General features: G+C 58.5%; 4 protein-coding genes across 13 annotated transcripts in view; 2 read left to right on the forward strand and 2 right to left on the reverse strand.

The window, feature by feature from the left end:
• Nucleotides 1-5,517: 5,517 nt before the first annotated feature.
• Nucleotides 5,518-11,044, reverse strand: NDUFA11 (NADH:ubiquinone oxidoreductase subunit A11). Its single transcript, XM_002930487.4, has 4 exons — nucleotides 10,862-11,044; nucleotides 7,233-7,325; nucleotides 7,018-7,140; nucleotides 5,518-5,692 (listed from the first exon to the last, which is right to left on the reverse strand). Exons 1-4 carry the CDS (start codon nucleotides 10,956-10,958, stop codon nucleotides 5,580-5,582), a joined length of 426 nt encoding a protein of 141 aa, XP_002930533.1. The 5' UTR covers nucleotides 10,959-11,044; the 3' UTR covers nucleotides 5,518-5,579.
• A 184-nt stretch (nucleotides 11,045-11,228) lies between these two features.
• On the forward strand, nucleotides 11,229-13,810 carry VMAC (vimentin type intermediate filament associated coiled-coil protein). Its single transcript, XM_002930486.4, has 2 exons — nucleotides 11,229-12,280; nucleotides 13,472-13,810. The coding sequence occupies exons 1-2, from the start codon at nucleotides 12,090-12,092 to the stop codon at nucleotides 13,776-13,778; spliced, it is 498 nt and encodes a 165-aa protein (XP_002930532.2). The 5' UTR covers nucleotides 11,229-12,089; the 3' UTR covers nucleotides 13,779-13,810.
• A 3,189-nt stretch (nucleotides 13,811-16,999) lies between these two features.
• CAPS (calcyphosine) lies at nucleotides 17,000-17,953 on the forward strand. Of its 2 annotated transcripts, XM_002930485.4 has the most exons (4): nucleotides 17,000-17,135; nucleotides 17,210-17,387; nucleotides 17,532-17,738; nucleotides 17,811-17,953. In XM_002930485.4, exons 1-4 carry the CDS (start codon nucleotides 17,053-17,055, stop codon nucleotides 17,910-17,912), a joined length of 570 nt encoding a protein of 189 aa, XP_002930531.1. In that variant the 5' UTR covers nucleotides 17,000-17,052; the 3' UTR covers nucleotides 17,913-17,953. The 2 variants fall into 2 exon arrangements, with proteins under 2 accessions (XP_002930531.1, XP_019648840.1); XM_019793281.2 differs by having other exon boundaries at nucleotides 17,532-17,947.
• Nucleotides 17,954-18,452: 499 nt separating this feature from the next.
• RANBP3 (RAN binding protein 3) overlaps nucleotides 18,453-26,990 on the reverse strand; it is a 53,986-nt gene continuing 45,448 nt past the window's right edge. For 6 of the 9 annotated variants that reach the window (XM_034657600.1, XM_034657599.1, XM_034657596.1 and 3 more), the window contains 8 exons: nucleotides 26,763-26,866; nucleotides 25,491-25,569; nucleotides 24,227-24,329; nucleotides 23,470-23,594; nucleotides 21,826-21,946; nucleotides 20,578-20,720; nucleotides 19,908-20,088; nucleotides 18,453-19,805 (listed from right to left, as the gene is read on the reverse strand). In XM_034657600.1, coding sequence (XP_034513491.1) covers nucleotides 19,762-19,805; nucleotides 19,908-20,088; nucleotides 20,578-20,720; nucleotides 21,826-21,946; nucleotides 23,470-23,594; nucleotides 24,227-24,329; nucleotides 25,491-25,569; nucleotides 26,763-26,866 — 900 coding nt within the window. In that variant the 3' untranslated portion in view covers nucleotides 18,453-19,761. The remainder of the gene's footprint in view (nucleotides 19,806-19,907; nucleotides 20,089-20,577; nucleotides 20,721-21,825; nucleotides 21,947-23,469; nucleotides 23,595-24,226; nucleotides 24,330-25,490; nucleotides 25,570-26,762; nucleotides 26,867-26,990) is intronic. The other 3 variants (XM_019793280.2, XM_034657598.1, XM_034657604.1) reach the window with 1 other exon arrangement.

Here is a 26,990-nt window from a genome sequence, read left to right on the forward strand (position 1 = left end):
TGAAACAGCAGGGAGAGCGTGATAGACTTTCTGTAGGAGGAAAAGAAAATATACAGACGTGTTTGCTTCGGCATGGAACATTGCTGGANAGGGCGGCAGGGTGGGGGGTGGCTGGGGAGAGAGGTATTTTTTCTGAACACCCTTTGGCATACTGTAAATTCTGTGGTCTGAGTCGGTTTTACCTATTGAAAAAAAAAAAAGAAAGAAACTGTAAAATAGATTTTAAGCAAGGCTGCTGTAGGGGAAAATGGCAAAGCAAAAGCACATGGATGGGTTTTTCAGAAAGGAGGGAGAATGTCAGGCCAGACCATGGGTCTGCCTGCAGCCCCTCCAACTGGGCTGAGAGCCCTCCCGCCTGTCTGGTCCCCGGAGCGTTGCCCTGGCCTTGGCTCTGGTTCAGGGACTGCTCAGAGCTCGGTGGGCTCCTGGAGATGAGCTGGGGGCTGGGCTGGGGCCGACCACCCAGCCTTCCGTGAACCCCCCAGGCTGCTTGGCTGGCTCTGAGGAAGGACCTGTGAGCGCCAATATGGGGCTAGGGGCCAATCCGGGCCTCTCTCCACGCCCAGTCCAAGGAGGACCAGAGTAAAACGGTGAGGGGTAACCGCAGGGGAACTACCAGAGGTCCTGGTGGTGGTGACTGTTCTGTGCCTCAGTTTTCCCACGGACAAAGTCACTCTCTGGCTGTGGATGCCCTGAGCTGACTTGTATCCACAGAACTGGGGGCTCCACTGGGTTCTGAGCCCTGGATGTCAAGCCAGACAGGGGGTTGGGGGGCAAAACTCTGCCCCTCACTTCCAGACCCCTGAAGTGAGGACTCATCTGGCCTCAGGCTTTGAGGGGGTGAGGCTGGGCTGAGGCTCCCCACCAGAACACAGTCAGAAGACCCCCACCTGCCCCTCTGTGAGGAGGACCCTTCGGGCACAGCTGGATGGTGCCCCAAGGCTTCCGGGGCTCGGGCCCCCTTCCAGAACAGCCCTTTTGGGGTTGTTCGGCTGGTGCTGGTGCTGCTCTGAGGGTCTTTGCTGGGACAAGGGAGAGGTTTTCACTCAGAAGTGAATACTGGAAGCATTACAGGGAAAGCAGGATGGATTTCATGGTCTCCTAGCAGTCAGCACCCCCACGACCGCAATCCCTGCCCTGACTTGTGTGTCCCCCTGGGAACACATGCCCTGACTTCGGCCCCTCCCCTCACTTCACAGGGACTGCATAGTGTGGCCCAGCCAGCCCCATGGCCTCCTAGCAGGGGGTGGGGTGGTGGCGCACCAGGCTCCATCCAGCCTCAGGGCCTTCACCAAGGAGCAATGTCGATGTCGTTGGACCTGTTGGCTGAGGTGAGCCCAGGCCCGAGACAATGCCTGGCACACACAGGTTCTCCGTGAATACTGGAGAATGGATTCCAAGTCTGACTTGAGCTTTGGTTTATGGATGGTTCCTTTCCCCGTGGCCCCCCTGCCCACCCATCATCTAATGCGGGTGACATGAATAGGACCTAGCCCACAGCTGGCACCCAGGAAGCAGGGCTGGGGCACAAATTTATGGAGCCCCGCTGTGTGCCTTGGGTGATTGTTGACCCAAGGGTTAACCACTAGAATATGTCCCAGCCCTGAAGGAAACAGATGGTCCGTGAGACAATGCATGTGATGATGACGTGGGATCTAGACGCTGCCAAGTGCTATGGACAAAACTAGACGTGGGTAAAGGGTGTGTAGGCAGCTAGCCGGGTGGGATACCAGTTCTGCGGGGTGTCAGGGAGGCCTCAATGAGGAGGTAACATTTGAGCTGAGAACTGAAGGAGGTGAGGGGATAGCTGTGGGGATGTCTGGGGAAGTGTTTCAGGCAGAGAGCACAGGCAGTACAAAGGCCCTGGGGGCAGCACTGGCCTGGTGTGTTTAAGGAACAGCAAACAGAGGGAGCGAGGGGTTGAGAGGGGGGAGGGGAAGGGTAGGGAGGAGACAGGCAGGTCGTGCAGGGCTAGGCTGCGGGCCTTGGTGAGGACTTGGACTTTTACTCTGAGGGAGGTGGGGACCCTGGAGGGCTGTGGGCAGAGGGCAGGACCCGAACTGGATGCTCACGGGCACCCTCTGGTGGCTGCGTCAGGGAAGACAGATTGCAGGGTGGGAGTGATGGGTCCCGGGAGGAGACTGCTATGGCAGGAGGGCCATGAGGGGGCTGGCCCCTGCTTGGAGACATGGAGGGAGGGAGAAGTGGGCAGACCCAGGACAGGTTCTCAAGTCAGGTGGACTCACAAAGGGGTTAGAGGGAGAAAGGACGAGCCCTTCAGGGCCCACGCGCGCTTTTCCATAGACTGGTATGTCCCACCCTGGCCCACGTGCAACATAAACTTTTCATTATTTTAATTTAATTTTTTAAGTAGGCTCCATGCCTAGTGTGGAGCCCATCCCGGGGCCTGACTCACAAGAGCTGAGCCCAGATCAAGAGTTGGGTGCTTAGGGGCGCCTGGGTAGTGCAGTCGTTTAGCGTCTGCCTTTGGCTCAGGGCGTGATCCCGGCGTTATGGGATCGAGTCCCACATCGGGCTCCTCCGCTGGGAGCCTGCTTCTTCCTCCCCCACTCCCCTGCTGTGTTCCCTCTCTCGCNTGTCTCTCTGTAAAAAAAAAAAAAAAAAAAAAAAAAAAAATCTTAAAAAAAAAAAAAAGAGTTGGGTGCTTAACCAACTGAGCCCCCAGCCACTCCTCCCATGTAATTTTTTAAAGGAATCCCTGGGGATGTCGCTTTTGAGATTCCTTGTCCTTGTCCTACTGGATTGCTTATATTCCCATTGCGACCGCTTGGGAAGTCTTTCAGAGATAGATTGTTGCCCCACAATAGCCGATAACAACCAAAGAACCAACGTGGTGTGCCTGCTGCGAGCCAGGCCCTATAAAGCCTCCTGGCTGGGCCTCAGCTTCCTCAACTGTAAAACGGGACCAGCAGGTGCAGCTCCCTCCTAGGGCTGCTGCAAGGATTAGATGAGCTAACAGTAACAGCCGAGCCTTCCTGGCAGTGAGGAGAGGCCCCCTGGCTCTTCTCCTTGGTCAGATTTAGCCCACTCACATTTCCTCGGCTTACAGCCTAGAGGACTGTCAGTCTTTGCAGACTTGTCCCCACTGGCAGTGTGTCTCCAGGGATGGGGGCCTAGGGGAGCGTGGGCCCCACTGCCCCAGAAGGAACAGCAGGCCCTTTCTCACTCACTGGCCCTGCCTTGTCAACCACATCAGGCCTTTGATCTGTATTCTGCCCAGGATGCCTTTCCCCCTCATGCACATCTAGCAAGACCTCATCCTCGGACCTTCAGACCCTCCCTTCCCCACCTCGCTTTTTCCTCCTCCAGGAGGAGGCCCTTTCTGAGTTCCTCCCTTTTTTCCAGACCAGACTGCTTGGGGCTGGAAATAGCTTCATCAAGGTCAGGATGGGGGCGGTGGGGGAGGAAACCACTGTACTCCAGAAAGGTCCTTCACTACCCCAAGCAGAGGCTGCTGGGGCAGGAGGTGGGGTTCCAGTCAAAGTGTGTGTGTGTGGGGGGACTGGATACTATGAAAAAGGAACGTCCCCCCGGGGTCTGTGTGTGGGGCAGGATGATGTCCCTCACAGCCTCATAAATGTTTATGGGCAAGAGGGTCTGGGTTTGGGGGTCCCTGGAGCCTAGGAAGCAGCCACTCCTTCCTGCCCCATCCTGGGGGGCCTGGCAGGCCTGCTCCAACACTGGCGGCCAGCCCAGAGAGGGTTGAGTATGTGTTGAGTACAGCCCTGGCCTGAGCCAGCTAAAGGGGAAACCGAGGCTAGGAGGTAGGAAGGGACAGGCTAGCTGTGAATTTTCACTTTTCTTCTGGAGCCAGGGGTGGGGGGTGGCAGTGGTGGTCAGTTAAGTGCCTGACTCTTCATTTCGACTCGTGATCTCAGGGTCATGAGACCGAACCCTGTCGGGCTCCGTGGTCAGTGTGGAGTCTGCTTGAGATTCTCTCTCTCTCTCTCTGCCTCTCCCACTTGTGCTCATTCTTTCTAAAATAAAATTAATCTTAAAAAAAAAAAAAGAGCCAGGGGGCTGAGGAAGAGTGTACTGGGGGGCCTCCTCGGTGGATCAGGCTGAGAAGTGACCGAGTGCTGGGCCTTGACCAGGTCCCCCTTTTTCAGCCCTCAGTGACCACAGGTCCTACCTGCAGCACCTGGTCCGTGGAAATGACTCTTACTGTCGCCCCCGTTCTGCTGGCTGCGGCGGGCAAGGCGAATGAGGAGTGGTAAAGGACAGTGGCCTGGAGAGGGGCAGGGATACAGCCTGACTCCTCCACCGCACAGGGCTGGGAGCCTGGGGGCCAAGCATCGGTGGGCTCTGCTCCCTGCCGGCGGCAGCAGGGACACACCAGCCTGGTGCAGGAGCCTGAGGACCTGTTTCCCCTCAGAAAGCACAGAAGGGGTGCTTCCCTCTTCCCGGAACACTGCTGAGGGAGGGACCCTGCTGTCCCCACTTGCCACCGAGAATAACGCCAGTGAAGAACCAAGAGCTGGGACCCCAGACTGCTCTCAAGGCTCGGCAGGCCCACCTCTCCTCCCAGCCTTTCTCAGGCCTGGGCGTGACCTGAGCTGGAGCCGGTGCCAATTCTGGCGGGAGACCTGGAGTGACTATGGCGTAGTGAGATGGAGAGGCCAGCCCGGCTGCAGCCAGCAGGGCCCAGGCCCCGCACATGCTGGGTCTGAGCTGCCCGACACCTGGCTGAGTGATGACCCAGGGGGGACAGAGGAAAGCAAGGCTCCAAGCCTGGCTTCCAATCATGTCGGCACCAGGGGGTGCTGCAGAGGAGAAAGCGGGAGGGATGGGGCGAGAAGGGGCCATCAGGGCCCGGCTCCTGCTGCCTCCAGGCCAACTCCAGTGCCCAGACCCCACCAGGACCCCATCCCTGGCCACGCACAACCCTGCTCCCCAGGGTAAAGCCCCGAGAGCCCTAATTTATGGCCCGCCTCCACACGCTGGAGCAAGCCTTCCTTTCCGGCTGCCAGAGGCCGCGCTGTGGAAAGCTGGGGGCCAGGGCTGCGCCAGCATTCTGAGGCTGCCTAAATCACTGGGCCTGACAGGCGGCAGCCGGCAAGGATCAGGATTCTTCTCTGGTCCCCCCCCACGGGCCCCTGCTTTGCAGGCTCCTGGTGGCCTGTCAGCCACCTGTCTGTTGCATGGGGAGAAGGCTCCTGGGCCAGCCTGTCAGGGGTGCTCTGCTCCAGTGCCCAAGAATTTGGAGTATGGCTGTGCATGGGCCCTGGGTGTGTTTTCCACATGCTGTTGGCTTTGGGGGTTGCCCAGAGAGGGGATGGCCTGTGACCTGCAGGGGGGCTACAGGAAGGGCTGTGGGGGGCGGTGCCCAGCTCCTGTCTTCAGGGCCCAGCTGGTGCCGCTGGCCCTGCCAGAATAAACCCAGAGGCCTTCTGTCCCGCTCCCCTGCTGGGCTGCTGCTGGGGTGTCACTGTCACCCAGCCCGGCAGGGGCAGGGCTTCATTCCAGAGGAGAGAGGAGGGGTGGGAGACGCACACAAACAAGTATACACAGAATTTATTTTTAGTTGTATCTGCCCGAGGACCCGGGAGGCGGCGGGACTACACCTTGGGCGCTGCAAACACCTTCCAGCCCTCCAGCTGGCCCATCTTGAGCAGTGCGGCCATCGTGCCCATGTACGCGCAGGCGGCGGCTCCGATCCCGTAGCTGTGAGCTGCCAGAGTCAGGAGGGCGGCGTCAGGCGTGCAGGGGGCTCCCCCACGGCTACCCGGGAGCCCACAGGCATGCCCTTCCCTCGAGGCTTAGGGGGTCGGGGCTGCGGGCTCCTGGAGGATTAAGTCAGGAGACCGTCTGGCTGAAGATGTGTGCGGGAACCGAGGCAAGAGGGAAGTGGGAACCCAGGCTGTCAGTCCCGGTCCGGGAGTGGGGAACACCTGCGCTTGGATGAGTCTCAGCCGGTGCCCTGGCCGCAGGCGCCAGGCCCTGTAGCTGCTCTGTGGACCGTGAGCGTGAGAGCGCAGAGCGCCCCTGCTTGCCCGAGGGCTGTTGCTGGGCAGGGAGTGTGTGTCAAACCCTAGGATGCACGGACCTCCCTCCACCGTGCCCTCCCTCTGCCTGACTGGAACCTTCCACTGAGCACTGGCAGGCTGGTGGGCCAGGGCAGTTGGCAGACCCGAGGCTGTGGGACATGGAAAGAGCAGTGTCTGTCCCGGTTCCAGATGGCTCCACTGTGCCAGGCTAGTGTGGGGCCCCGCCCTGCCTCCTACTAGGGAGGCACGCTCTACTGGTTCCCAGGTGACCTTGGCCCACCCAAGCCCCCTCTCTGTGCTAGTCCGTGCAGCTCTAGGTGGGGATGGTTGAGTGTAGCTCCCCTGCAGGGCTGTGAGTTTGGTCAGTCAGGGCTCTGGGTGCTGGGAGAGGGATGGCAATGCAAGGACCACGCACCTTGTCCATGCTCACAGGGCAGGGGCAGAGACAGACAGTGGCCTTGTGTTCTCTGACAAGGTGTAGCAGAAGGCCATATGGAATGAGGGCAGTAGGGGTCCCAGATCATACGTAGGGGGTTTGGACAGTGAAAGAGAGAGCTGTGCTGACGCCTGGGTGAACAGCACTCCAGGAAGAGGGCACAGCACGTGCAAAGGCCCTGGGGCAGGACGGTGCCTGGCTTGGAGGAACAGCAAGGTGGCTTGTGTGGCTTGTACAGAGTGAGCAAAGGGGAGAGAGGGAGGAGGGGAGGGCAGGGAGGGGATGGGGAAGGTTGTGCAGGGCCTTGAGAGCCATGCTGAATGCCGCAGGGAGCCACAGAAGGGTACACGGGCTTGGTGAGGTAGACATGCAGTGGGTGTTTCCGCAGAGCAGCTCTTAGTACTACTGAACTGGCTGGTGGCAGAGGTTCAAAAGTACTGGAAGGTTTCACAGGGACTGCCCCCTCCTCTGCTGGGGCGAGCATCCCACACACCTGGTCCCTGCCTGGTCCCTGGTCTGGGATAGAATGGGGGGTTGTGGTCAGCGGGGGTCACGGGTGGGGGGCTCACTCACTGCGTGCTCCCAGGGTCAGGCCTCCGGCGCAGCCTCCGATGAAGTAGTTCAGGGGGTCGTCGGGCTTTTCTCGGACCTGGGCGCTGAGGCAGGAGGTGAGGCCAAATATGGCGCCAATGGCGGCTGTTGGGGTGCGGGTGACGGGGTGAGTGCTAAGTCAGGGCCCAGGGGCCAGTGCCAGGAGGACCCCTAAGGAGAAGCCATGGCTCGCTCACCTGCAGTAAATGTATATCGCCCTGTCCTCGCCACTCCCTCCAGGAAGGAATCTGGGGGCTGGAGCGTGACACTGTAGGCAGAGAAGATCAGGCCTGCAGGACCGGAGGGGGGGGGTGTTGGAGCAGGGCCTGGGCTCTGAGGCCAGGAGTGGCCCTGGCTGGGGGCAGGCCCCTCCACTATCAGAGAAACTCCCTCTCTCACTGTCTCCATGGTACCCACAAGGAAGCTCCTAGCACCACCCCTTCACCCAAGAAGGGACTGTTCTGAAGTTTACCCAGAGCCCACAGCTGCTGAGCAGCCGTGGTGGGATTCCAACCCTATCTACTGCTCCAAACCCTGGGCTCTCACCCCCATCTCTGGGCCCCAGGCCTCCTATGCAAGGCCTGACCACAGCCGGCCTGGGCCCCTTCGCCATCCACAGTGTGCTGGTCCAGCTTGCAGTGGACAGGAGAATGGGCCCGGGGCCCAAGTGGCTGGGCTGCTCTCTGGCCTCAAGTGCCAGCACAGACACCACAGCTGTGCCCCACAGGGCTTGGCACCCAGGCCCAGCTCCCCACTCTCATCCAAGGTTGCATTCTCCCATGGGGCCCAAGTCTCCCTGGCCTAATCCTCCCTGGCGGAGACTTGGCTCCCGGGGCTGCCAAGGCCTGCTGCTCATCACCCTTGGGCCCGCTCCCCGCTGGCAGCTTGGGCCTGGGCCTATCCCTCACACCTGGCTGGCTCAGCAGCTGCTCCCGCCTACCCCGCCTCACCACTCTGGTCAGCTTTTCCATGTCTGCTCGCCCTGGCTTCCCTGCCCAACACGGCTCTTACGCATGAGGGGCCCAGCGGGGGCCGGGCCTGGAGCAGAGCACCAGGTGGGTGGTGAGGCCCAGGCAAGGCCTTGGACAGCTGCCCCCACCAGACCCTCCTCACTGGGGGGCAGACCAGGGCCCACCTGGCTGGCTCCAAGTCACCAGAAAAAGCCCAACATGGAGCTTCCCATCCTCCAGCTGACCCTGCTCAGGGCAGACAACACACCCCTCCTCTCCCTGCAGACCCCCAGCATGGCCCAGTCACCACAGGGATCTCCCAGGGCCAGCCCGTCCCAACCCGTGTGCCGGCTCACATTCCACGCTGCACACAGACCGTGCCCCTGCCATCATAATCCCCTCAGAAGTCCTAGAACTGGAAGTGGATAACCCGAGAGCCCCCGAATATCTCAGGGTCAAACACTGCCCCACCCCAACTCTCTTCTAGCAATCATCCAATATGGTACCTGCCACAGCTCACCCTCCCCATATCCTGTGACCCCCAGCACATGAGAATCTCTACTGACTTGGACCTTTCCATGGCCCCCCATCACCCTGCAAAAGGCCCCCTTCCCAACCCCCACCTGCTCCTGGCTCTCTCTTAGCCTCCAGCAGTGACCTCCAGACACAGTGCACACTCCACCCTTCATTCATTCATCCCTTCCCTCATAGTGACTGCACGCTATCATTCATTCTCACAGCCACTGTGTGCCTACATTGACTCATTCATCCATTCACTCACACATTCATTCAGTTACTGTATGGCCTAATTCACTCATCCATCCATCCACAAGAGTTGCTGGGTGCCTTCATTCATTCACTCACTCACTCACTCACTCGATTCATTCAGGGTTACTGTGTGCCCACAGGGTGCTGAGCTCTGCTAGGGGGTACAGGCTCCCTGCCCTCCAGGGACTAACCATCTCAGGAAAGCCAGACAGGAAACAAGAGTGTTCTCTCAGTGAGGCCTGAAGGGAGGCAGGGAAAGTAAAGGAGGATCCAGGAGCCAAGTCCTGTATGTTGAGTGGAGCTGGCCAGTGAGAGAGAATGCAGGCACGCGAAGTGAGCAACACACACACACACACACACACACACACACACACACACAGCAACACCCTCAAAGGCTCACGGGAGCCGGTGACCACCACAAACCCGAGTCTTTCAGTGACTGCCTGACATGGCACATCTGTCAAATGTTCCCACCCACAAGCCCTCAAAGACCTTCCAGCAAGCCCCCCAGAGGCCCCTCACTCAGCAGCACCCTGCTCCTGGAATGTATTCAGTCTCCCCCAACAGCCTCCTGAGACTTCAGTCCACCCCCGTGGCCTGTGCATTTGTGATCGCACATGTGGACTCCCACTCACAAACACCAAAATGAATGTCTTTCTGAGATTCAAAATCTCTTAAACCATTCACCTCCCCAAATCTCCCTGAAGGCCCCACAGTCCCTCAGGTGACCCCCTCCTACTTTAATTCCCCTTTAGACACAACCATGCGCCTCCACAAAGTCCTGCCAGGCATTCCCCAATGCCAGCATCTCCCTATTATAATGTGCCCGAGTACTCCCCGTTACAGCGATCCAATCCCACACTGCACAACTCTCTCCAAAGGCCCCCAGAGACCCTGCCATGCACCTCTACCGTCCCAACAAGTCGTCACTCAAGCAGACTTCACATCACTCATCCGAAGGGACACCCCATTCACCCTCTTTCCTGAGGTCCCTCCACAAGGACCCCGCACGCACAGTCCTTGCCCCAGCCACCCTCAGGAGATCAGCAGACCTGGACTTGGACACTGGCTCAAAAAGATCCTGGGGCAGTTAACACACCTCTCTGACCTTCAGTTTCCACCTCTGAGAAATGGGGATGATAGTCATTGATCTCACTAAACATGCAGAAAATAGGAGCGATGATTAGGTCTACCTTAATCCAAATGCCTCCCAGTGGACACTCAGCTTCTACCAGACTTTGTTTCAAGAGCTGAAGACAATGGAGGTGACCAAAACCGTCTTCCTACTTCTCAGAGAGACTGGAAGGGGCGAGACACTGAGGTGTCCCCTGCAGGAGAGTGCTAGGGCCATGAGTCCCCTTATGCCCTCCCAAGGCTAGCCTTACAGCAGCTCCTGACCCATCTCACCTGTGACCTCCTCAGCACCCCTACGACCCCTCTGGTGGACCCAATAAAAGCTCCAGATATCCCCAACCATCCCGCTTTCCTGAACCCCAAAAAGACTATTTCACACTAGAACGTTCTCAAACTTCTGTCCCCGCCCAGACACACCAATAATTATCTATGATCCCCCCAAATAACCTCAACTTACCCTGTTAAGTCTCAAGAATCCCCAGCTCCTCTGACCCCAATAATGGCCCCCTGCCACTCAACGACTTCCCCAGAGCCTGGTGATAGCTTCAACAATAACCCCCAAATCCCAGACCCCCCCCCCCGCAACCGCTTCTGATGACCCCAGTAGCCAGCCTGTCACATGTATCACTTCCCAGTGCCCTCCAACCCTGCCGGATCCCCTTCACACAAGGGTTTCTCAGGACCACCTCAGACACCCCCCACGACGACCACGTGAGATACACAGCGCTCCTACGACCCCCTCGGACAGCTCCCAGTGACCCTGTCGCCTTCCTGCGCCCTCTGAATTAGTCCAACACCCTCACAAAGTCTATCTCGTACAAGAGCTCCCCAACGACCCAGCGCCGCCCCAGTCACCCCAGCGACAGCCATACGCCGCCTGCGTGATCCCCAGCGACCCGGACGCCCTGAGACAGCCCCCAGCGACTCTATGACCTCTCCGCACCCTTTCCCCTCGGGGTCGGGCCGGCGCTCACCAGCGGCACCACTGAGTGTGGTGCTGGCGTAGGTCTTGCGGTGGCACTCGGTGCCATCGGGGATGTCCAGGTATTGCTGAAGAAGCGTCCGCGCCATGACTGCACACCCTTGGCCCCGCACCGCACAGCCCGCCGGCTACCCGCACCCAAGGGCAGCCGGCGCTCGTTCTCGCGAGACTTCCTGGGCGGCGCGCGCAACCCCTCGCGCGGAGGGGCCGACAACAAGCGTGCAACTTTATTAAACGCCGCGGACACAGATACAGTCGCGCGCAGGCGCCGAGTCCCGACTGGCGTAAGCGCGCGTGCGCCCCGTCCGACTTCAGGTGGGAGAAACTGAGGTCAGCCATTATTAGTGAAGGCAGATCTCACTAGTTCCAACTCAGAAGGTCCTAGGTTAGGAAAGGTTTGACTCACGGGGGTGGGGTCTAATCCAGGGGCGGGCCTATCTCCAAGCACAGATTCGGGCGCGGGGCGGGGCTCCACTTGATAGGAGCAAGATGTAACTCTGGGGCGGCACACAGCGCAAATGTGACCACTCCCAACGCCATAATCTGCGTGGGGGCGTGGTCACGCCCTGCCAGTCCCCCAAGCCGAGGTCTGAACCGCATGCGACTATTTTGGGGCGTGGCCAGGTTCGGGGGCAGGCAAAGGTACCGATCCCGGGGCTAGGATTTTAGCGGGATACCACCTGTGCCCACCTTGCGGCTGGCTTGTCCAAGCCCTGGGCCGGATGAGGTCCGCTGTAGACTTGAGGGCGTAGCCAGAACCGGAGACACGCCCCAAAGAGGACTTGGCCAATCCGGAGCTGTACGTTTGCTTAAGGGGCGTGGCCGTGGCCTTTGGGGTGGATCTGAGCGAGGCGAAGCCTGGGGCGTGGCCAGGCTACCGGGACCTCAGGACCCGGACCAATGCTGGTGTTGGCTTCTCAGTGGGGCGGGGCCTGTCTCGAAGGAGTGACATTGCGGGAGCCTGAACTGGGCGCGCCGCCGAGGGCTCAGGCCCACCTGGGGGCGTGGTTCGTCAGGACCTTGGCCAGTCTTAGAGTTAGGCCGGGCTCAGGGGCGGAGTCTCGAAGTTCCGGGACCAGTGAGGGGGTTTGGGTTTGAAGAGGGCGCGACCCGTCGTGCCGCGGCCAATCGCGCCGAGGTCCTGAGAGGGCCTCTGGGGGCGTGGCCAACCGGAGGCGGGGCCCAGCCGGTTCCGGGCCTCCTGGGACCGCGCCGGGGCCATGTCGGCGCCGCAGCCGCTGCAGATTCGCGAGGCGAACGCACACTTGGCGGCTGTGCACCGACGCGCCGCGGAGTTGGAGGCGCGGCTGGACGCGGCGGAGCGCACAGTGCGCGCCCAGGCCCAGCGCCTGGCCCGCCACGACCAGCAGCTGCGCGCTGCCCTGGACGAGCTGGGCCGCGCCAAGGACTGGTGAGGCCCGGGGCCGGCCAGGTGGACTTCTCGGAGGTGGGCGGAAGCGGAGCCGAGATTGGAAGGGGAGGAGAGGCGCGGGAACCGCGTGCATTCACGTGTAGGCTGGACTACTGGTGGGACTGAAAAAACAAACACCAAAAACCTCGAATTAGTCACCAGCGTGCAAAGTTAAGAGGTGTCACACAAGTGCGGATTTCTAAATTAAAACAGAGCTCATTTTTCCACAATGCAAAATCGACTCTTTCCGAGTGGTGCAGGGGTCACCGACCTCCTAGGCATTGGGATCCATGGCAGGTTCTGGATCAGGGGAGGATGGTATCATATCAGCCGTTTCGAAGAAGCCCTCTAGTTTTGAAGAGGCGCTGAGGATTGGAAGGGATGGGACAAGCGCCCAGAGAGGAGAGAGGTCAGGGGCCCAGGTGGGAAAGGAGCTGGTTGGATTCATTCATCTTTACTGAGTACCTACTATGTGTCAGGCACTGTGCTGGGCTTTAGAGCACATAAGTGAGACCTACGTAGCACAGCCCTTAGGCAGACACATCACTAGGCAGCTACACCATCGGGGGTTTGGGGTCGTGATGGAAGGGCACATAGGGTTCTGAGTGGGCCTAGATGAAAGGCTTCCTGGAAGAAGAGCCATCTAAGCTGAACAACAAATAGGAAAAGATGCAAGGAAAAGGGAATTGCTGGGGAGTGATTAGGGAGTTTTAGTCTGCTTTGCCTGCCATTTCAGAATACCGCAGTGGGGGGGGGGGTTAAACAACTGAAATTTTCTCCTCACAGTTTTGGAGCCTGGAAGGTCCAACCGAAAGATTCAGTTCCTGGTGACACATTCTCTTCCTGGCTTGCAGATTGTTATCTTCTTGCTGTGTGCTCACATGGCCAGAGAGCAAATTCTATGTGTCTCTTCTTACAAGGGCACTAATTCTATGAGGGTCCCACCCTCATGGGCTCATCCCAAAGGCTGCATCTCCAAATACATCACAGGGGGGTGGGGAGGGATTCAACATAAGAGTTTTGAGGGGACACATTCAGTCCATAACAAGGGGGTCTTGAAACAGGGGGTCTTGGTGAGGAGCATGGCCTTCATCCTGATGGTGATGGGGAGCCCCGGGAAGTCAGGGGCAGGGAGGAGGAGAATCTCTGGTCCTCTCAGTACCGTAACTGCCCTGTCTTGCCTCCTGCCAGTGAGATTGCCGCTCTCCAGGAGCAGCTGCTGACCTCCGAGGCCACTGTCCACAGCCTGCAGGCTGCTGTGCGCCAGAGGGATGAGCTCATTGGGCAGCTGCAGCCCCGGGCGGAGCTGCTGCAGGACATCTGCCGTCGCCGGTCACCCCTGGCCGGGCTGCTGGCCACCCTGGCGGAGGCTGAACGCCTGGGGCCCTTGCCAACCAGCCACCCACTCCCTGGTGGGCCCAGTCCACGCCTTGCCAACAGCACTGGGGAAGAGGAGAGGGACCACCTCCAGCCTGCAGTGTTTGGGACCACTGTGTGAGCCCTGGAACACAGATTACACAATGGAGACAGAGTTCCACTGCTGTGGATGTCCTCGGGGGTCACCAGTGTCCCAGAGGGGACCCCATGGCAGAGCCATAATCCTTTCCAAGGATCAAAACCTGCTAAAAAGTCGTAGGTTTCAAACAGGCAGCCCAAGGGCCAAAGGCAGATCTTTAGCCCAGTTTTTTTTTTTTTTTAAAGATTTTATTTTAAAGTAATCTCTACACCCAATGTAGGGCTTGAACTTACAACCCTGAGATCAAGAGTCGCATGTCCTACCAACTGAGCCAGCCAGGCACCCCTTGCTTTTTTTTTTTTTTTTTTTAAAACAAAACTTTAAATCAATCAACTTGTTGAAAAATTGGCAACGTTTCGCAAAAATCTGGATTTCTGGCTCCAGTCTTGGCCATGCCTGCTTGGATCTGAGCTCAGGATACTCTCTTTAGCCAAAGCGTGAGGGCCAGCTGGCTCCCTCCTCTCTCTTAGGGCTGGATATCTGGCCCCTGAAGCATCTGAGTTTGAGCTCTCTCTCACTTACAGAGGCAGATAGCATCAAGTTTTTCTCCCCCTTTTCCTCCTGCCCTGATTTTCGTTCCTTCTGAAGCACCCCTCATCCCAGGCTAAAGCTTTTTCTGTCTTCATCCCAGACCAGAATTGGGAACCTCAAGCCTTATGCCGTTATGCATTGGTTGTATGAAGATGAATTTTTAATCCTAGATTCTTTCCCCTGACTCTGTTCTTCCCTCAACCTTTAACCCAGAAGGAAGAGTGTGCGTGTGAGACATGCTGGCGGCAGGGCTGTGCCGCACCAGGGAAAACTCAGGCATCCCTCAGCCTTTCCACTGGCTGTTGCCTCTGCCTGGATTGCTCTTCCCCCAGATGGCACATGACCTGTTCCTTGTCTCAGATCTTTGCTCAGATGTTACCTCCTTAGAGGGGCCTTCCCTGCCTACCTTATCTGAAGTAATCTCATCCCCTGCTGCTACCCATTCTGTCATTCTGCTTTCTTCCTGGGACGGGAAGTCCTGTCACCAGAGTGTAAGCTACCTGAGGGCAGGCCTTTCATTCTTTATCACCAGCGCCAGGTGCACCCTGGGGCCTTGGTAGGAACAGGATGGGTTAGGGGACCCTGAAGGGAGCCAGGGGCCCCCAGCACATCTGATGAGGCCCCAGCCGGTTCAGCTTTTGTAGCAAGCAGCTTCCTCCTTTTTATATTCCCTAGAGAATCTTATTTTTAAACTCCTTATTTCTATGCTGCCCTTCTTGGCCAGAGACATTCAGGGTGTTTTTTTTTTTTTTTTAAATCAAACCAGGGAACCCTGTGCCTTTCGCTGCTCAGCTGAAGTGCCCAGCCTGGTCCCACGATAGCCATTTCCCCGCCTCCTTACTCAGGGAACTGTCACACCAGGAACTACTGAGGGGCAGGGCCCATTTTGGCCTGGAAAAGTCGGTGTCCGTCCCCAGCCCTCAGGATGGTGCCGCCTGCCTGCCTGGCATCTAACAGTGACCCCTCAGTGCAGTAACAATGCCCCCATTTTCTCTGGATGAATAAGGGGGTCTGCTTGTGTGAGGGAAGGCAGGCTGAGAGGCCTGTCTGAGCTTAAGAATAAATCGGATGATTTCCTGGCCTTGGTCCTTCCTCCTTTCTTCCTATGTGGGGGCTGGAGAGGTGGCCCGGGTGGCGTCCTGCTGGGCAGGGAGACACAAGTTAACAGTCATGGGAGCTTGTGTCTAATCTTTGCAGCCCACGCGTGCCCCATTTTACAGCTATGGAAAGTGAGGCTCAGCATAGTGAAGTTAACTGGCCTCCGGGTCGGGAGAGCCTGGACCACTTCCAATTTCTGGAGGGGTTATTGTTGACATTCTGATTCTCTTCCAGGTGAGGAGATGCCAAAACAGAATTATAATAACTGTATTTATATTTTACATTTTTCTATGGGAAAAAAAGTGTGATTTTTGTAGCCCTCATGAAAAACACAATGGAGTACTTCTCTGCCTACTCGAAGAGTTATGGACTGCAGCGAGCCACCGAAATGTCACTGCAGTTTCTCATACCGCCGACAGTTACATCAGCCGTGGCCTGACCCACAGTGCTGGGCTGTGTGCGATCCCTGCATTGGTTTCTGACAGCAACAGCAACTTCTGACACCCCCATTGTGCCGTGTCTAAGTCCTGGCTTTGAAAAGCCTCTGATGACCTCTGGGTGTCTGCAGCGGATGGGTCCCCAAATGGGGCCCACGTTTTAGGTCCTGGGAAATCCAGCATCATTTTCAATCCTGTTGGTGTAATGCTTAGTCGACAAAGGTGTCCAAAGTCTCGATAGGAGGCCTTCTGTGATGGTGGCCTCGGTGTTTCATGGATGACGTCGGGGGTCAGGGCCACTTCTTTGCTTGGTACTGCAGTCCCCTGGTTCCCCCAGCTTGTTATGAGCAAGACCACCAAGTGATGTTTGAGAACTGAAAAAACCACCCACCGAAAGACCCACATCGACAGAAATACCACACTGGCCCCTGAATAACTACCAGGGACAGCTTTGTCTGACTTAATGTCGAAACAATCTGTAATGCTGTGTCCTGGCTCAGCCACACTTGTCTGAAAACCAGGACAGGGGCCTGGGCCGCCTCAAGTCCTTTTGAACTTGGATCCCTCAGCAGCTTTGGCTGCTGCCCTGTGGAAAGGGGCAGGGGACCAGTGAAGCCCAGAGAGGGGAGGGGAGCTGCTCCAGGTCACACAGGAATTGGGTCTTGAGCCGCCCAGCATGGCCTTGCCTTTCTCCATCTGGGACACTGTGGTCACTGTAGGGCTGTGGTCCCCCTCTCCTTCTTGTGGCCAGGAAGGGGGACCACCCCCACTCCCCGTCTGGGTCTGACTCTATCCCAGACCCGGGCACTGCAAGGCTGGGAGTGAAGACAGAGTGTGGGCAGTGGTGCCAGCAAGAGCACTGCCCTATCCCTCTGGGCCCTGCCACTCGGTCCCCAGGGCTGTGCCTAGAGCGAGGCAGCACTGGCACAGTGAGGGTTACGGGTGGGGCCCCTCCCAGTCTCCTGAGCCACCATCCCTTAGCAACAGTTCTGCTAGGCAGGACGCACTGCCAACGCTGGGCAAAGCGGGCAGGAGCGAGGAGTGGCTGTCTGGACTCCAGGATAGTTAGGCCAGGTGAGCAGGTAGCTGGGCAGGGTAGGCTTTTGGCACCGGACCACAGCCTGGTCGGCTGAGTGGGAGTCCTTCCTGGAACTCTCCCCCAGCCAGTTGCCCAGACAGCCCGACCCAGCATGGATGCTGTGGACGCCACCGTGGAGAAGCTCCGGGCACACTGCCTGTCCCGAAGGGCCTTGGGCATCCAGGGCCTGGCCAGGTGAGCTGTCCCCTTGAACCTTCTTGACCCCCAGTCCCAGGGACCACTTTTTAACTGCACCCCATGCCCCTCAGGTTTTTCCGCCGCCTGGACCGGGACAGGAGCCGATCCCTGGACTCGGGGGAACTCCAGCGGGGCCTGGCTGAGCTGGGGCTGGTGCTGGACGCGGCTGAAGCGGAGGGTGTGTGCAGGCGCTGGGACCGTGATGGCAGCGGCACGCTGGACCTGGACGAGTTCCTGAGGGCACTGCGGGTGAGGCCCTTCTGCCCTCCTGTCTGGGGCGAGGGGGGGCGTGCTGAGCTCTTGGTGGGCTTGTCTAGGTCAGTGCTGACCCTGGATGCCCAGGAGTCCTGCTGCTCTGCACTAGACCCCCAGTCACGACCTGCTCCTTTCTAGCCCCCCATGTCCCAGGCCCGGGAGGCAGTCATTGCAGCTGCATTTGCCAAGCTGGACCGCAGCGGGGATGGTGTGGTGACTGTGGATGACCTCCGCGGGGTGTACAGGGGCTGCACCCACCCCAAGGTGCGAAGTGGGGAGTGGACCGAGGAGGAGGTGCTCCGCCGCTTCCTGGACAACTTTGACTCCTCTGAGAAGGACGGGCAGGTGGGTGCCCACAGACACCTCTACCCCTCCACCTGGGTCTCTGGTCCTTACTTAGAGCCTGTCTGCCCCCAGGTCACGCTGGCTGAGTTCCAGGACTACTACAGCGGTGTGAGCGCCTCCATGGACACAGATGAGGAGTTTGTAGCCATGATGACCAGTGCCTGGCAGCTGTGAGCCATGCATACTTGCTCTGCCAGCCCCACCGTAGCGTAGGACCCCCACCCTGGCCCCCTGAGCCAGGGCCTCTCTCACCTGGACTGACTGGATCAGGTCTCAGAAGACCTGGACTGACTGGATCAGGTCTCAGAAGACCTGGCTTGGCCACCAGGTGCAAGTGGGACAAAGATTCCAAGGATGGGTCACTGGCTCAGGACCCCAGGGAGCAAGGCCCTCCTGTCCATGCTGTGCAGACCTCTGGCCTCACAAAGCCGCTGCAGTTGCCCCCTTCCCCCCCAGGCTTCCTCTTGGTTCAGTGAATCCGTGGCCCTGCCAGCACCCCCACCTACCCCTCTGCCTCTCGTGTGCTCCCCCCACCCCAGGAGCCAGCTGGCCCCTAGGCAGGGAAGCAAACTGCTCTTCTGTGAAGCAAAGCTCAGCATGGAAGCGGCCAGTCTTGGAAGGCGGCCAAGTTTGGTCACCTGCCTGGACGTGGAGGCTGTTCCTGGCCAGGCTGTCCGGCTTCCTGAGGCCCCTGGGGCATGCAGGAGGCCAGGGTTTTAGTTAAAAGTTTTAATGTAGTTCCCAAATACATTTCATATGACAATCTTACATAAATGTTCCAAAACACATGGGCATTATCTGGTTTTACTTGTCACTAGTTGGCTAAGGCTTAAAGCAGAGAAGTGTGACTGGATCTGCTGGGAGGGCCTTTGGTGTCTTCCCATGGCTCTGGCTGCACACAGCCGACCCGAGGTGTGGGTGGCCCAGCTGCTGGAGCGGAGGCCTTCCGCTCACTCCCCGAGGGCGGGGCTGGGCACTTTCCTCAGAACCCCCTCAGAGCCCTGTGCACAGGGCCCTTCTCACAGGCTGCCCCAGGTGGGTGAAGGCATGGCACCCGTTCCTGTGCGTGCTGCGAGTGTGGGAGACAGCTGGTTGCCTGGAACCAGCCCCCGATCCCCTCCTCGAAGGCGCCACTAAGGTTCCCCTCTGCCTCTCACAGAGGCTCCTGGTCCTGGATGGTCTCGGGGGCAGTGACATCGTTCAGGGCTGAGCAAGGAATGGCCGGCAGCAGGAAGGTGTGCGCCCGGGTGCCAGATGACGGGTGACCGACATGATGGGGAGAGGCAGGAGGGTGCATGAGGACCCTACCGGGTCCACTGACCCTTTTTTAGATAAGCTCTCTACAGGTCTGGTGCCCAAACCCTCAATACCTCATGATTGGGCCTGGAGCAACCCTGGGTGGGGAATAAGTGGGGGCCTGACCCTCCCACCCGAGCACAGAGGCCAGGAGCCCAGAGAGGAGGAGGATGTGGCCCAGGATGGAGCTGCGCCCGCTCAACACACAGGACAGTCTTAACCTAAGAAACCAAACACAAAGCCTTGGGGGAAAGAGATCTAAAAATATAAGCCCCAAATCAGACTGTGGGAAACTGATGATATGGTAGTTAACACAGCGTCCAGCAGGCCCAGTGTTTATACTTGTGTGGACAGACCCGGTGGCCTGGGCAGCGGCGGCAGCAGAGAGGCCGGGCACACGAGGAGGGAGGGGTGAAGAAACAAGGTGTCCCAGTCCCAGTGAGAAGCCGTGACAAGTCTTAATGTGCCATTTCAATTCAAAGGAGGGGAGGGAAGAAATGTTCTTTTTCGTTTTGCTCATCAATATGATGAGGTCTCGTGTCCCAAACCACATTCAGGCAGTTCCCGAGTCTGCTTCTGAACGGGACATGCGGATCCGAACTGTGGCCGACCCAGCGGGGAGTGTGGTTCCCGAGCCCTACACCTCCACACTGCCGGTGGGGCGGGGCAGGCGGGTGGGCAGACAGACGGACAAAGCAGCAGGCTCGCGGGCAGCCGGCTCCCGGCGCTATGTGCTTCCGGCCGTCTGCCCCTCCCCTTCCTCGCTGGCACCTGTTGGGAAGCAGCGGCCTCACCGTCAGGTCCCCACCCTGGCTGAAGCCCATCCCCGGGTCAGGCTTCCCATCCCCTCCAAGGCCAGGACCACTGCCTCACCGCCTCCGGTGGCCCCTGATGGAGCCAGGACGTCCTCGTCACTGTCGTCCTCGTTGGATGGGGCCGCCCCGGGTTCGGGGGCAGGCATCTTGGCCTCCTGCTCCTGCTCCACGCGGCTGCGCAGGGCTAGGATGCGGTGGTGCAGGGCTGCGTACAGCTGGCCCGTGTCCTTGGAACTGGCCTGGGACAGGCAGAGGGAAGTGCTCTTGGTCAGGGCGGCTGCTGCCTTCCTGTGATGGGATGCCGTAGTCCCCGGGGCTGTGCCTGGGGAGGAGCCTAACCCTCTCTCCTCAGCAAGCTCAGGGACAGCAGGCCGAAGCTCCTGGTGCCCCAGGGCCCGTCCTTCCCAGGGGCTCACAAAGCTTGCCGCTGGGATGGCACTCGGTGATGCAGGCTCACTCCTCTCTTCCACCGATCTGTTTGCAAACTGGCTGGCTCTCTGCTCCCTGGCCCACACCCTCAGTGCTGAGTGCCGACCGCTGCACCACAGAGCACCCCCCCCAGAGGGGCAGTCCTTAATGCAGCCCCACAGTGGCCCAACTGGGTGTGCCCGGGGAACCTCCCTTCTGTGGGAGCTCAGGAGGGCACGGCCCTTGTCCAGGGGTCTGTTCACGCACTTCTTTTCCCCCAGAGGTTGGTAGTAGCCTGTCCCGTCCCCAGGGCTACTCACCGAGATCAGGAACACCTTCACACCCTGGTCTTCAGTGTCCATGGCTGTGATGCGTATGCTCTTTTCACTGGCCTTGTCGATCTGCATCTGGGCCCAGAGCTTGGTGTTGAGGATCAGCCGCAAGCTGCCCTGGGTCCGCATCACTGCAACCAATAAGGCCACTCAGCTCTGGCCCGACCCCCACCCCACAGCCACATTCCGGAATGAAAACACCACAGGGGCGAAATCCCACAATTCTCTCAAGGTCCGCATAAGCTGCCACCAGTCTGCTGAGCCACAGCACCCCCCACACCGGGGGCCAGCCCTGTACCACCCAGCTCCCCCGTGGCCATGTGCATGGGGTCCTGCTGGTCCACCTAGCAGGTACCAGGATGGAGGTTTCCTTGCGGGGGGGGGGGGATGATTAGGTGGGAGGCAGGGCCAGAGAGGGACATTTGGTGACTGTGTGCATTTTCTTCATGTGACACACTGCCTACAAACTGATGCCCCCTGACTGGCCCCGCTCACAGGCTGAGCCTGAGCCCCTACTCTGCAGTTTTCTTAGAAAAAAGGTTGAGGCTGATAGCTGCTTAGATCTTCCACCAAGAGGGAGACAAAGACAGACCAAAAGCAACATACGGTGGAGAAAAAGAGGGTACAGACTTCTTCCTTCTCTGGAAGTACACATCACATCTACCCAAGACCGCCGTCAGCCTGCATGGTTTATCGGAGCCCATCCTCCCTGCAAGTGCCCTGACCCTGTGCACACGGCGACACCTTGTCTTCCCACCAGCCCACTTCTTCCCACCCCAACCTGGGGGCCCAGATGGTCCCAGACGAAGCAACGTGGGCCAGCTCAGCGAGGCTGTGGGGTGGGGTCCTGGGCTCTAACTGACCAGATCTCCCTGTGTCCACTCCCCGAGCCCTCTGTGCCCAATGGGCCCACCTCCGAGGCATGTAGAGCAGCTGGGACGGGCTGGGGGAAGGTCTGTGACCAGGACCATAGGCTGTATGGGACTGTGTGACTTCTTACTTTCCCTTTCCACGGTAAAGCCACCAGCACTTTGATTATTGGAAAACAAGTTTGAGAGCTGCTAAGTAGTTTCAGCTACTGTCATACAAAGAGGAGAGTCACCGAAGAGCTGGGAGCGAGAGCCTTGGGATGGGGCCTGGGCCTGTAGGCCATGGGTGCCGGGGTTCTCTGGTGGGGACCCGCGTGGGGACGCTGCCCTCCCAGGCCCTCTCCACAGACACCGTGCTGCAGCTCACCTAGTCGGGACTGTAGTGTCCCGTCGTCGGTCGATGCCATGTCGTTGAGCCTGAGCAGCCCCCGGCCTCTCTCCACCCACGACTGCGAGGCCTTGTCGAAGACAAACAGCTTACACTGGATCTGGAACACAAGGCAGCCCCCTGGGTGAGCGGGGCCCTGGCTGGGTAGGCGCTGGTGTGGACAAACTCCGGCGAGCCTCCAATCTACCCTAAGTGAACTACTAGGGAGGGGTCAGCCAGCTACGGCCCAGGGGGCACATCTGACCCTTGGCCAGTTTTATGTCCTGTCCTCCAGCTAAAATGAATTTTACATTGTCAGAAAGCACAAAAGAATCACTAAGGAAACGGAGATAAAAACCAGATACCAATGAGATACCACTTCGCACTCGCTAGGGTGGCATCAGAAGCCAGGCGACAGCAGGCGCCGGGGAGGCGGCGCGGCACTCAGCAGCTCACGCACGGCTGGCGGGATGACACGGGGTGCGGCTGCTGCGGACACGTGTCCCTCACAATGTTACACGCAGAGTCACTGTGCAACCCAGACACCCCACTCCTAGAGATCTCCCCAAGAGAAACGACACACACCTGCACACGCGAGTCTGTACACAAGGTCTACGGCAGCAGGATTCATACCAGCTAAAAGCTGGAACCCTCCACGTCCCGCCACACACGTCACTTGGCGCTGCCCTGGGGATGGACCCCAAGCCCAGGACTCTCAGGGAGGGAACCAGACACAGAAGGCCACACGGCATGTGAGTCCATGTATGTGACACGCCCAGAACAGGCTCATGCATGGACGGGAAGGCGGCTTGTGGGGGACGGGGAGGGCACGAGAGGTGACTGCTCTGGGCAGTTTTTGGGGACTAACACGTTCTATTCTGGTGGTGGCGGCTGCATAACTATGTGAGTACACTAAAAACCACTGAACGGTACACTCTAAACAATGAATTCCACAGTATATGTGTTCTATTTCAATAAAGCTGTTCTATAGATAAAAAAAGAATATGCAAGAGACCACGCCTGGCCCCTCACAGAAAGCGTGCGGATCTTTACCAAGTCACTCTCTTCGCTTGTGAAGATTTCACGAAAGTGCTCGGTGGGCAGAAGCAGTAATAATTCTAAAAATGCCACATCAGAAACTCTCCAATGCTCAACACACGTAGGTCACAGACACACACGTACAACAACGCAAAGCAGAGGAATGAGGCACGCTGAAGGGCACATGCTGCCCCGGGACGCAGAGGAAAGGCGGGACAAGTTTGGGGTGCATCTGTGATCCTGGTTCCCAAATAAAACAACACAGGGTGCCAGTGTGACCAAATAATCATAGTTGTTCATTCTGGGTGCTTGTTACAACAGGTTCTCCCTGAACGAATGCTTCAAAACCTATCCTTCTGCTCAAAAACAAAGTGAGACTAGAAGTCCCTTAGCACTACTCACTCAGCTCTCAGAAGCCCCGCCGCAAGGTCCCAGAGGGTGGGGCATTGGCCCATCACTGCCCGGGGAGGCCCGTGTGCCTGGAGGACAGGGGTCCAGCCCCTCAGACGCACAGAGAGGCTGGGGGCTACGGCCGGCCTCTCACACCACCACCTACGGGCCAGGAGGCCCACTGGAGCCAGACGCCCCTGGCCAGGCCCGCCTCACCTGTAACACGTTGCTCTCCGCCTCCTCCCCGGTGATGACTTCCACTTTTTCCAACAAACACTTCCGGGCCGTTGCCTTGGTGTAGGCGGCTGCCGACTCGGCCAGCGACTCTGAAATGTTATCAGCTGAGCGACATTGACTATTTATTTGCTGGTGTGTGGTGTGTGTGTGTGTGTGTGTGTGTGTGTGTGTGGTGTGTGTGTGTGTGTGTGTGTGTGTGTGTGTGTGTGTGTGTGTGTTTGTGTGTGTCCGTCCCACAAGAGACAGAACACAGGGTTGGCTCTGCCTCAAGGGTGCCAGCTCTCCTGGGACCTGGAGCGGACCCCAAACATACAGCTGGCCTTGGATGCTGCAGGGAGACCGTCTGCGAGCTAGGTGCCAGCGTGGCTCCAGATCTCCCGCGCCATTCATTCGGTAGAGGACGGGAGGGCAGTGAGATTCTTCCCACAGAGCGCTGAAGAAAAACTCCCCTCCCCCACCTCAGGGCAAGAAGGAAGAGGGGGACAGTCACCTCAACACTATCCCCAGAGTCGTCCCAAAGCACCACAGCCTCTCTGTTTTAGGATGAATGCGTCCCTTCTCTGCTGGCTGAAAACCAGCACCCATGGCTTTTCAACTCTGCCCCGGTGGCGGGTTCCTGTGTGGCTACTAGTGCTGCAGCGGGCTGGGGCCCATGTCCCTCCTGGGCCGGGGTGTGGATGGACAGTGCCCCTGTCACTTGGTACCCTTCCCACAAGGTGGTGGGACTGCCGCATACCTTTCTCGGGAGTGGCCTCCTGGGATGAGGACTCGGACCCGGACTCAGCAGCTGCATTTTCCCTGGTGGCATCTGAACTGACTTCATTTAATTTGGGTGGGCTCTGCAGGGAGATGGAAGCACAGGGGGAGGAGAGCATGTTTGGGTGGCCCTGGTGGGCTGGCCGCAGCGGAACAGGATGCCCCTCTGCTGGGATGGCAGCTCTTGGCACTGCCTCGCAGGCAGACGGCTTTTTTCTGCAGATGGCCTTTCCTTCACGGCTCTGGGGACCCACCCAGGCCCAGCAGACAAGACCAGACAACTCCTCCCCAGGGGCTGGGTTCCAGCCTGGGGCCATGTCTCCACACAATGATCCTCGAGCATCATTTGGTGGTAAAACTCAGCAGAAAAGTGCCCTCACGATACAGGCAGCTCGGCCCTCCCAAACCCAGCCTTCTATGCTCTAGGCCAACTGCCCCCGAGTCCCCAAGTGGGGCCTCCCCTGACATCTCATGGAGGTGTGTGCCACCAGCTGCTTATCTCTGTGTGAGGCAGCTCTTGGACCGTTTCAGTGTAACAAGAAAAGGACAGTATTAATACTCGAGGAAAGTAGCAGGAGGCTCCTTAATGTAACGCAGACTGAGACAAAGATGGACATAATGAAGTGGGACGAAACAGCTCCTTAACCACACTCAAAACAGACACAGTGGGTCCTATGCATTCGACAAGGAAAGAAAACGAACAGAAATAAGGAAGCAGGTAAACAATTCTAGAACCCCATCCCAAGCTGGCCAGGCTTTCTGGGAGGGGAGACAGCCTGGCCATGGTGTGTGCAGGAGACACCTGGGACACTGCAGGGACCCCTCCAAGGCCCCCTGCCCCAGAGCCCCTTCCATGCTGCCCCTTCATGGTCAGGGATGGGGGTGCTGAACTCCCTTGGCTCCAGAGGTCTCAGAGTGGTCTCAGAAGCACGTGGCTAGGGACTCCGGTCTGAGGATTATCACTGCAGCTGGCCTCAGCCAGGACGAAGCGTGGCCCCTGACTGAAGGGAAAGCCTGTCCTAGGATGAGGCCAAGCTAGCTGGCAGAGAAGAAAGGCAGGAAGCTCTGACACCAGCTCCTAGACAGCCTCCTGGTGCAACCACCCTGCCCCCAAGTCGGAACTCGGTCCTCTTTCTCTTGCAACTGGAAGCATCCCCACTTTATAGGAGACAAGGTGGCAGCCATATTCACGTGTCCCTTGCCCTGGGGCCCCAGGAAAAACAGTCCCCACAGGGGCCACTCACCAGCACACGCTCGCTCATGTTCTGGCCAAACACGAATTTGTTGCTGGCGGCGTCGGTACTATTGGTCGAGTTGTCTAAACTGAAGAGAAGGCATGCTGTGGGTGTGGGGCCCCCAAAGGAGCGGCACAGGCAGGTGGCACACTCACACGTGCTGCACACCGTGTGCACGGTCAGAGTGGGTAAGGGCCACATCCCTGAGGCAGAAAAGCACGGCTGTAGGCACTGCTCAACCTCCCCTGTGGGGGATGGGCCCGGCACACCGAGGACAGGTGCTCACAAGCCTCCGAACCAGACTGTGCTGACCGGTAAGCAGACCTTCGTCTCCCACCTCCAACGGTCCTCTGCATGTGGGCATGCGCCTGACAGCCACCTTATCACCCCAACCTCCTCGAGGCAGGGGTCACCATCAGGGTGCATGAGGACAGCACCACAGAGAGGCTGATCACAGAGGTCAGATGAGGCGCTGTCTACTTCCCCGAAAGAACCCACCAGTCCCCTGAACTGCACAAAGGAGGGGACACCTCCCACCCCTGGGCTGCTGACAGGTGACACTGGATGACCTCGGAGCTGCTGTCACCATCACATTTCGTCCAGTTTAAGATGTCACAGGTGTGAGTGCATCCCAATTTGGGAAATGCTGCAGTGCAAAAAACGTATCTTTAAAACAATATCCAATGCATTTGCTAATCAGGGTCCAGGCAGCCAAGCATGAGGTCACCACCATTCGTGCCAGGCCTCTCTGAAGTCCATACCCACGTTCTAGCCACTGTGCTGGGCTGTCTCCTAGGCAGGGACACGCTTTCTCTCTGAAATACCCATGGGGCACCCAGGCCGTTAGTGAGCACCACCACCAGCACTGTTAACCACCGGCGAGCCCAAATCCAGGGTAAGGGGTCCCCACAGGCTGGAGCCTGGCAGGTAACAGGAGGCAGCCAAGCAGCCACTGGCCCAATGGGTTCTGTTCTGGGCATGAGATCCAGGTGACAGAGGTCACTCCAATGGCCAAGCAGAACTTGGGTCCTGCCTGGTCTGTCGAAGCACACCATCCTGGCGCCTCCACAGCTGTGCCCAGAGTGGGAATAAAGGGAGGAGCCAGGGGGATATCCAGGATTCTGGTGAAATCTGCTTCCTTCCACCCCCACCTCCGTCCTGCCCCCCAGAAGGACCAGGCTGGCTCCTGGTCCAGCTGCTGCCTCCTCCCTGGGCCCCAAGCTCGGGGTGATGGAAGACCCTGGGCAGTCTGAGGCTGGGCACCAGGCCCAAGACACACACCTGGAGCTGATATACTGAAGGAAATAGTTGGTCGCAGCTGGCGTTTCTGCACTGGGGTGTCCGGCATTCTCCATGTCAGCTACTTCAGTGTTCTCGTTTGTTAACTGGGAAACAGAGAGGCAACACTTACTGCTCTGACAGTCGCCTGTCCGGGACCTCTCCAGCTCAGGCTGTCTGCACACCCTTAGGCCATTTGGCACGATTCGTGTGTGTGTGTGTGTGTGTGTG

The sequence above is a fragment of the Ailuropoda melanoleuca genome, chromosome 4 (assembly GCF_002007445.2).
Source record: "Ailuropoda melanoleuca isolate Jingjing chromosome 4, ASM200744v2, whole genome shotgun sequence".
NCBI lineage: Eukaryota > Metazoa > Chordata > Mammalia > Carnivora > Ursidae > Ailuropoda > Ailuropoda melanoleuca.